Here is a 9,664-nt window from a genome sequence, read left to right as displayed (position 1 = left end):
TCCCCGACCCGCATGGCCGGCGGGCGGGCATGGCCGTTCCCGCGCTGCTGGCATCGCCTGGACCTTCGGCATCCCACCTGCACAGCGTCGTCCCGTCCTCCCAAGCCTCCTGTGGGGTTCCCTGCCTTGACCCTTCTTCAGATCCAGGGTCCTCAGCACAGTCCTGGGGTCCCTTTGGAACTCCCAGAGCCCTGGGGTGGGTCAGTTGTGTCCCAGCCACATCCCTCTGTCTTCGGGAGCCCAACGCTGAGGTCCCTTTATGGTGCCCAGAGCTCCAGGGTGGATCAGTCATGTCCCCACCACATCCTTCCAGCTCCGGGAGCCCGATGCTGAGGTCACTTTATGGTGCCCAGAGCTCCAGGGTGGGTAAGTGCATCTCCAGAGGTTGGTGGCACCAGGACGTACCACAGCTCTGCCACCTCCTTGGCTTCTCCATGCTCTTATGGACAGAGAGTCCCTGCCTCGGGGGAGGGTTAAGCCTGTTACCACCCCTGAGGTCCCCAGCCCTTTCTCAATCTCTCACCCATCTTTATTAGGACCTGTAGAAGCTGGGTGATCCCCAACACCCACCCAAACCTGTGTGGCCCCATCTCCACCAGCTTGTCCTGGGCAGCCCTGGGTGTTGTGAAGACAGGAGGGCAATTTAGGGAGAAACTCTTAACAGGGGTCTGGGATAATCTTGGCCCCTGAAAGACACATCTGGCCAGGTTTTTCCCCATCACCCATGGCTTTGGCTTCTACGTGCAGCTGCGGGGTGACAGTGGAGGGTCTGCTCTTGGCTGGGGGGACAGAGCCATCTTTGATGGCCAAGAGCAGACCCTCTGCCAGCTCCTCACAGCTTGAGGCATCCAGGCAGCATGCCAGCAGTGGGCACCAGCTCTTCTCCACGAGTCCAATGCCGTACAAGCTGCCCATCAGCCCATGACCTCTCCTGCGGTGTTTCACTGATGTCTAGTTAAAAGGATGAGCTCTGACGCCGGACTTAGCTGAATTTCTTGAAAGTGGTGATCACAAGACGAGAATCCAATGGAAACCAGGGTACAGCCATGCCAGACCCACGGTTATTATATTATACTGCAGCCAAAATGTGCCCTGCATAAGAAGAAGCCGCAGCCCACGGGGAGCAACACTCAGCCAGGGTGCCACAGCCCAAGGAGGCTGGTGGCTCCTCCTGGGTGGGAGTGTCCAAAAGGTTTAGGAAACAAGGGGTCCCATGGGTGCTGAGCTGGGCTCCGGGTGCTCCCCCCCTGCTGCCTATCTCCATGGGGGACAGAGAGCAGATGCTGGTGGGGGGAGACATGAGTGGAGCCCATAGTACTCCCCCACCAATCCTGTTTGGATGTTACAGCCCTTAAAAAGTTTCTCTTCCCCCAGCTTGTCCCCTCAGCTCCCCTGAACCCCAAAGCAGGGTGCCCCAGCTCCATACAGCCAAACAGCCCTGGCTGCTCCCCTCCCCCTCTTCTCTGCCTCAGCCCCCCAAGTACAGCTCTCCCAGCAGCGGCTCCGCAGCCTCCCAGACTTGCTTTCGCTGCCTGAGTCACTGGAACAAAACGCAGGCAACGGAAAACAAGCCCCGGAGACAGCGGGGTGAGGTGGGGAGGGGGTCAGACCTGCCGAGCCCCTCTCCCCTGAGCAGCCCCAGGGTCCTCCTCCAGCAAACCTGCACTGCGGAGGGGGGCGTCTGGGCTGAGGGACACTGCATCAGCCCAGGGTGGGGGGAGCAGTTTGGGATCTGCCTGAGAAGCAGGGTTAGGGCTGCGGGAGCTGGAGATGGGGGGAGCTGCGGGGAGCACTGAGGATGGGAACTCCCGGGTCCCTGGGAAAGCCAGTGGGTGGGGGGGCTTACAGTGGGGTGTGAGGGGACTGGGGGCTTTGGGTGACCTGGAGGCTGAGGGGTACAGAAGGGCAGGGAGCATGGGGTCCCAAGGGCTGGGGAGCTCTCTGCCCATGTGGAGCTTTGAGGACCTGAGCAACGATGTAGCCCCAGGCTCATGAGGGAGCTGGAACACGGGGGAGCTGGGGCAGACCCACAGGATGGGGCAGGGGGAGGGGGCAGGGTACAAAAGGAATCCAGGTAACAGGGGCCCAGGTCCATGTGGGAGCCAGGGGAATGGGGCTTTGGGGCCATGAGGTTCTGGGAGATGAGGGTCCAGGTCTGTGGGGCTCCAGGGGACAGAGCCCAGCCACGTGGAGCACCCAGCTGGCAGCAGCAGCAGGTCCCTCTCGCTGCAAGCAGGCAGTTTGCCCACCCCCCACCAAACCAGCGCTCTCCCCCCTGTCCCAAGATGGAGCAATAAGGACCCCACATTTTGCTGTGACCCCCACAGCTGCCCCCCTCCCCATGGCAGCCCTATGGGGCAGACCCACAGGATGGGGCAGGGGGAGGGGGCAGGGTACAAAAGGAATCCAGGTAACAGGGGCCCAGGTCCATGTGGGAGCCAGGGGAATGGGGCTTTGGGGCCATGAGGGTCTGGGAGATGAGGGTCCAGGTCTGTGGGGCTCCAGGGGACAGAGCCCAGCCACGTGGAGCACCCAGCTGGCAGCAGCAGCAGGTCCCTCTCGCTGCAAGCAGGCAGTTTGCCCACCACCCCCCAAACCAGCGCTCTCCCCCCCGTCCCAAGATGGAGCAATAAGGACCCCACATTTTGCTGGGGGGCACCCTGCAGCGGGGATGCCCTGCGGGATGGGAATGCACAAGGTGCTGGGGCTTTTGCACGGCACACGTTGGGGTGCAAGGGGAGAGGGAGCGGGGACGTGCAGGGCACGCTTGTGTGCATGCTCATCTGTGAGCTCACGTGTGCCGTGCACACACACACACACACACTCTCACAGGCTGGGGTCTCTGTGCAGCCCTGGCTGCGGGGTGTGCACACACCGACCCCCAGCCCAGTCCTTCCCAGTATCCCAGCACCCTTCTGGGGCACCCACAACCCTAAGGCCAGGTGTGCTTGTAGCAGGGTGGGCATCCAGGCACCCAAGTGTCCAAGCCACCCAGCATTGTTCCACTGTCCTGTGGCTTTAGAGGGGATGTCCTGGGTGCAGGGAGCACCTCGGGACCAGAGGCCTGTGCCCCAGGAGGGCTCAGGGTGCTGGAGCAGTATGGAAGAGGAGGAGGAAGCCGGGAAAGGGTGCTGGAGGAGGAGGAGGCTGGGTGGGGCACCTGGTGTGCCTGGGCAGAGCCGGACCCGGATGCGGGCACGGATGTGCTGGCGTGGCCAGGCAGGGGGTGGGGGCACCCGGACCCTAGGGGTGCTGGGAGCAGTGAGCTGAGCCCCCTGCCAGCTGCGGGACGCTGCCCTGAGGACCTCCTGCCCCCATCCCCAGCACCCACACACACCATCTGTACACCCACCCTATAAGCCAGTGCCCCAGCTGTGGCCGTCCCATTTGGGGCAGTCTGTCCCCTGCAGAAGACCCCAATGCTCCTCCTCAAGCCCCCAGCAGGCAGCAACCCCCCTCTCTCTTCCAAACCAGGGTGCAGAGAGAGGACACCTCATGTTCACAGGCTTTGTAGCAGTCACCTTCCCTGGTGCTTAGCCTGGGAAGAGGATCCGGGGTACAACCCCCCTGGATGCCCCCTCCTGGCTCCAGCCCCTTCTTTGCCCAGCAAAGCCAGTAAGTTCCCAGTTAGTTCCCATTTCCCCAGCCGGAGCATCACGGGGATGGGAACCGTTCTGCATCCCCTCTAGTCACTGTGCATGGACCAGAGGTGGGGTGCAGAGAGATCAGCCCAGGGTGGAGGCAGGCACAGGTCCAAAACCACCTCGGGAAGGTGGTGCTGAGAGCTGGGGGGCAGCAGGGCTGGGGCAGGCACCCTGCCTCCCACCGCACAGGGGATCTCCCCAGGCCTGGCAGCCCCCTGAGGAGCAGAGCAGAGGTAGGAGCACCCTTTTTTTTTTGACAAATGCCTTTATTTGCTACCGGATAGAGGTCAATTGCATGGCAGCCCAGAGGCTGCGGGGCACGCAACCCTGCCCCTGCTCAGTGCTGGACGCGGCGGATGGATTGGATCTGGTTGGTGTGGGCCTGGCTGCTGTATTCGTTGTACTTCTTGAACTCGCCGTTCTGTCTGTCCCGCTCCAGCACGTACTGGTAGCCCCTGTATCCCGGGTACTGGTATGCCACCCACCTGCAGGCAGACCCCTGGCTCAGCACCCTGGGCCAAGCCCCAGCCCCCCACCCTGTCCCATCCCATCCCATCCCATCCCATCCCTTGCCCCTGCTTGCCCTGAGAGGGGAGGGACAGAAAACACTCCATAGCTTGGATTTTCAAGTGAAGGGGAGCAGGCAGGCACACCTCCTTTTGGGGGTCCCCTTTCCCCATCCCTGGGGCCATGCAGGAGGGAGGTGCTCACTGAACTCCTGCTCTCATCCCCCACCACTCCTCTCCCCTCTGGTGGAACTCACGCTCCGGCGTTCACTTTGATGGATGCCACCTCCTTGTTGCCCCAGCCCATGGCCTGGAGCGAGGGGTAGTCGTCGCTCAGCTCAAACTTGTGCCCCTGGAAGTTCTCTGCCTCGTAGAGGATGGCTTTGCTGTCGTTGTGGTTCTGCAGAGGGAGAGAGCTGGGGGGATCAGTGGGGATGTGTTGGATTGCACAGGGAAAAGGGGATGTGGCATCAAGGGGACACGCACCAAGGTGCTAGGGGAGGCCTGGGACCATGCCCAGCTTCGATGCAAGGTATGGGGATGTCCTTCAGCTTGGCACCCCCTCACCAGGACACCCCAGGGCTGCCCAGAGGATGCTGCTTTCCTGTCCCCGTGGTCCCAATGCACAAAATCCACCACCCCTGCACCCGCACAGGCTCCTGCCCTCAGCACCCCCGTGCTCCCCGAGGCTGCAGGGGGGTTGTGGGGCAAGGCAGGCTGCTGAGAGCAGCTCTGTGGGGCTTTGCTGGGTGCTGGGTGCTGGGCACCGAGGGGTTAATCACTGGGACACCAGCTATGCGGCACTGTCCCCCCTGCCCAGCCCCCACACGCATCTATCCGCAGGCAGGAGCAGGCCTGCCAGTATGGGTGATCTTATCGCAGCCCCTTTATTAAAGCCCAAGCATATCTGCCTGGTGATTATTAAAAGTTGGGGGGGGACCCCCCGCTCGGAGGCGCAGACGTGCCGCTATTGCGAGCACCAGTGTCTCTGCAGATGGAGCGATAGAGGCTGCATCTGCCTGGGCACGGCTTGGGTACCCCGGCCGGGAGGGGGATGGACCCCACACCCCGAGCATCCCTGCAGGCCTGCCAGCTCCTCTCGCCCCATCCCCGGGTATCCAGGGCAGGGGGACAAGGCCTGGGGACCCCAACCTGGGGGGTGGCTTTCCAATGCCTGAAGGAGAAGGAGCTGGGACGGTGTTTCGGGTTACATTTTAGCCCTAAAGAGCATCCCAGGATCCTTGCAGGGAGGCGGGAGCCAGTGGGTGCAGCAACCCCTCCATCCCACATCCCATGCAACCCATCCTCCTGTCTGTCCCTCGCCTCCCTCCATGCTGGGCTGCCAGGGGGAGGCTCTGCCTGCCCCAGGCCCACCGCGGTGGGGTCCCGGTAACTCACCGCGCACTTGACAGGCCGGAAGGACAGGAGGAGCTCGGTCCGGTAGCCGCTGTTCCCGCTCCAGGCCTCCCACCGGGGATAGTCACCCTTCTCCAGGATAAACTGCTGCCCCTGGTACTCAGGGTACTCAAAGCCCACCCAGCTGGAGGGGAAAGGAGGAAAGCCCTCAGGGGTACGTGGGGCAGCCCCCAGGCTCAGCCCAGGGTCAGCTTCTCCCTCCCACACAGGGGTCAGGGACGTCCTGGCAGGGTGTGGGTCTGTCACTGAGGTCGGGGTCCTTGCTAGCAGCAAACATCCCTTTTGAGAGTGGGACCCCTCTCCCCAGGGCCACGCCGTTCCCTCCGACCTGCGCCTCAGCTCCCTGCTTCGCAGATGGGGAAACTGAGGCCCCATGCAAGGAGCACGGGGAGGGAGGTCACACCATGAGGATGTGTCGGAGCCGAGGAAGGACCGGGTGTCCTGGCTCCCCGGCAGCTCCCAACAGTCCCCTGGGAGCAGCGGGTTTGCTGGAGTGGGGTGCGCCAAGGGGCCGCAGGGCTGGCGGGAGACTTACGGGCCAGATTCCACCTTGATGGAGCGGATCTTGCGGAAGCCGCGCTCCATGATGCTGGGGCACTCCATGAGGAACTCGCAGCGCTTGCCCTGGAAGTTCTCCTCCTCCCACACTGTGATCTTGTACTGCCCCAGGGTGTCCATGGCTTTGCTGCTGGTCATGCGGGTTGCTTGGCTGCTGGCAGAGCCCCACGCATCACCTTGGGCAGGTGCCCACTGTCAGCCCCCCACCACCCCACTCTCTGCTACTGAGGCTGGGGTGCCGGCAGTGCTGCCCTCACACATCCCATGCCACCAGCTCCTTGCCCTTCCAGGCTGGCACGGGGGTGCTTCCCATTCCCCTTCCCTTGGTGCTGGGCAATCTGTCTGGTGACCCCCAAGTTGCAGGGGGCACTTGTGATGCCCCATCTCTCCATATGAAGTAGCCGGGGCTGCCTCAGTTTCTCTGCTCCCAAGCTCCCTGAGGTGACTCCTGGGGTCGGCTGGGTGTGGTGGCACTGTACCCGGTGCAGGGGGGCGGCAGTGACCCTGACTCAGACATGGGTGCAGGGCGCAGCCTTGGGGCAGAGCAGCCCGTCTCTTGCAAAAGATGGGTGCCGGCACCCCTCCTGCCCACACGGGGTACCCCTGCAGTGCCACGCAACACCCCGCTGCTCACCCTTCCCCAGAGTGTGCCTTGGGTGGGGGGGCTTGGTGTGGGGGGGTGAAGGGAGCGTGGGCAGCGCCTGTGCAGTGGGGGGGCGTGGGGGGCTCACAGCCTGGTACTTACTTGGTCGGCAGGGCACAGAGGCGAAGGTGGCGGTGCCGGCACCGGCTTTTCCCCTCGCCCTTTATAGGCGGGCACCGAAGTGCCGATGGTGCAGGCAGGCAGGGCGCTGTGTCAGCAGGCGGGGGTGGGGGGGGACGGGGTGCGCACCCACCCCAGGCTCTGGCTGTCCATTCCAGTTAGGCAGTGTGGCGAGAGTGGCCCCCCCGCACCCCACGGGGCTGACAATGAAAGTGCTGGGCTGTGTTTGCGCAGGGGCTCAGGGCACAATGGGCAAAGGGCCTGACGCGCCGCTTTCCTTTCTGCTCCCAGACAATGTCCCCTCTTGGCTCGGGGATTAGGGACCCAGCCTTTCCCAGGGCACTCGCAGCCTTTGCCAGGGTTGAGGCTGGCAGGAAGGAGATGCCAGGGAGAAGCAGGGATCTGCCAACTGGGAGCTGAGGGGCACCGATGTCCTCACACTGGGATGTGGGACTTGTCTGGGGCTGCATCTGCCCCTCCGCCTGGGGCTCTGCCACCCCGGGTCCCTCCTCCAGCCAGGCTCCTGAGCTGGCAGGGCAGGGCAGGGACTCTGTCTGCACGGGTAGGGCCCTGTGTGGGGTGGGAGAATGTTAGGGTGAGCAAGAGGGGTGGAGGAGGTGTTGGCACAGCTACAGCTTTGTCCATCCATGCTCTGAGAGATGTGCAACGCTCTGCAGAAGTTCTTGTGTTGGCTCCAGACCGGGCACTGATGGACCCCAGTTACTCGCTCCTCACTTGCAATGCCCTGGGCACGTCCCCTGGCCTGGCAAAGGCCTCCCTGTGCTCCCTGCACACCTCCTGCCCGGGCAGGGGACACCGTGCACAGCGGGAGGGGACCAGCTTTGGGGCAGAGCTGTGTCTTCCACCCGAGCAGCAGGACCAGCCCTGCCCGGGACCTCACCACGCCATGCAGACATTCCCACTGCCTCCCACCAGGACCTGGGCTGGATGAGGCCAACACAGGCTGGAAAGGAAGGAGAGTGCCCTGCTGAGCCGTGAAATCCCAGGTCTCTCGGCAGCGGCCTTTCTTGCAGCACCCCCGCGTAGCCTGCGGTGAGGCCGGGCACTCCCCACCTTCTGCTGGGCAGGAGCCATGCTGGCCTCTGGGGAAGGGCACCCCAAACCTTCCCAGGAAAACCCCAGCCTCCCAGGGGTCCTGAGCATGGGACCAGCATCCCAAGAGGGCCCGGCAGTGCTGGTGATGGAGGGTGCAGAGTGGGCAGCCGGGGGTGGTGTTAGGCATCTCTGCCCCGTTCTCAGCAACAATTGGGGGCTGGGGGGTGACAGAAGGGAGAGGCTGGGGGGAGGACCCCCGGGTCCTCTTCGTGTCCCTCCGGCTGCTCCACAAGGCGCCGGGCAGCGTTTCCCCCCCTGCTCCGAGGCTCGGTGCGGGGCTGGGCCGATGCCTGCAGGTCCCAGCAGAGGGTGCAGCCTGGCAGCGGTTGGAGCCGGCTCCAGCTAAGGGACATCGGTGGCCCTTGGCCGGGGACAGGCGCTGGGGAGGCGACCCTCAACTTGCAACACCCTGGGTGCTCGTAGCTGGGGGGCGGGGAAGGGGACCCCCTGGGGGCTGCCTGGGGGAGCAGTGGGTGGAGGGAAGGATGGGGATGCTCCCCGGGGAAGGAAGGGGATCCATGGGGGTAAGCAGGCACCCCGGGTTGCAGACCGGCGGCTTGGGGACTTCCCTCAAAGTACTGGGGGACAGGTTTGGGCAGCCCTCAGGGACCCCAGCACCTTGGGGAAGGTGGGGCGAGATGCGGAGCTGCAGGGTCCCCCCAGTGCCCCCGCTGCCCCTCGCCTGGGCTGTGTGAACAGAGGCATAGAGGCGTGGGGCACTGGTTAGTTTGGGGTGCTATGGGGTGGGAGGGCAGTCTGGGGTTATGGGGTGCAGGGTGCTGTGGGGGCTATTACAGAGCCCCAGGTCGTGGGGATATGTGGGGTGCTGAGGGCTGTTATGGGGTGCATGTATGGGGGGTGGGGGGCACTGCGTAGTGTGCTATAGGATCTATGGGGCACTGGTGTTGTGCCATGAGGGGCGCACAGGCAGCTCAGTCACCCCATACAACCCTTTGGATAAAAGCATTGGGGGGGGCGCAGGGGGGAAACCCACCCCCAGATGCAGGCTGTGCCCCTTCCTTGCTTCACAACGTGTCCCACACACTGGGATGTGCCTCACAACCCACTCGGCACATTCGGGGCAGCCACATGGGAGCCACAGCCATATCCAGGGACAGTGGATTGGGGGGTGGTCACCCACGAGGGGCTGTGCTGAGGACCCTTCCCTGCTGCACCCAAGGATGCTGACACAGCTTGGCCCCCCTGGGGCATCTCCCAGAGCCGCCGGGCAGTCCCTTGTCACCAGCCAGCATCCCTGTGGCTGGGTCACCTGCCAGCCCCCAGCTGCACTGCCCAGCCAGGGACAGGGGCAGGGGGAGGCTGGTGTGGGGGCAGGCAGCGGCTCTGCTCAAGGGCAGCTGCTAATACTGGCTCTGGGAGCTGGTGAACGCTCGCCCAGGGCCTCCTGCATAGGCTAATTTAATAAGGGCCCTGCGTCGCTCCCGGCTCAGCCTGTTCCCTGTGCTAGCAAAACAGATCGGGTTTCTCCATGGTGGCACAGTGCGGGCGGCCGGCAGCCCCAGGGCACAGTGGGAGGACAGGGCTGACTAAGTGCTCTGTGCCAAGCCCAGACCGTGCCAGCCGTGGGGTTATACCCTGGGCCTTGTGCAGGCGCTGGTCCCAGGATGGTGCACGGCTTGGGGAGGTGGGCAGGCGGAAAA

At 64.0% G+C, this 9,664-nt stretch overlaps 2 protein-coding genes across 2 annotated transcripts in view; both read right to left on the bottom strand.

Annotated features, from left to right (window-relative positions):
* FEV (FEV transcription factor, ETS family member) overlaps window positions 1-915 on the bottom strand; it is a 5,222-nt gene extending 4,307 nt beyond the window's left edge. Inside the window, exon 1 of the mRNA XM_009645708.1 lies at window positions 723-915. Coding sequence (XP_009644003.1) covers window positions 723-915 — 193 coding nt within the window. The remainder of the gene's footprint in view (window positions 1-722) is intronic.
* Window positions 916-3,981: 3,066 nt separating this feature from the next.
* CRYBA2 (crystallin beta A2) overlaps window positions 3,982-9,664 on the bottom strand; it is a 7,298-nt gene continuing 1,615 nt past the window's right edge. The window contains exons 2-5 of the mRNA XM_035901112.1: window positions 6,102-6,275; window positions 5,549-5,690; window positions 4,408-4,550; window positions 3,982-4,129 (exon numbers count right to left, since the gene is read on the bottom strand). Coding sequence (XP_035757005.1) covers window positions 3,982-4,129; window positions 4,408-4,550; window positions 5,549-5,690; window positions 6,102-6,262 — 594 coding nt within the window. The 5' untranslated portion in view covers window positions 6,263-6,275. The remainder of the gene's footprint in view (window positions 4,130-4,407; window positions 4,551-5,548; window positions 5,691-6,101; window positions 6,276-9,664) is intronic.

Source organism: Egretta garzetta, unplaced genomic scaffold (genome assembly GCF_000687185.1).
Source record: "Egretta garzetta isolate BGI_Z169 unplaced genomic scaffold, ASM68718v1 scaffold219, whole genome shotgun sequence".
Classification (NCBI taxonomy): domain Eukaryota; kingdom Metazoa; phylum Chordata; class Aves; order Pelecaniformes; family Ardeidae; genus Egretta; species Egretta garzetta.
The sequence above is the reverse complement of the archived record's forward strand: the minus strand, read 5'-3'. Positions and strand labels throughout refer to the sequence as shown.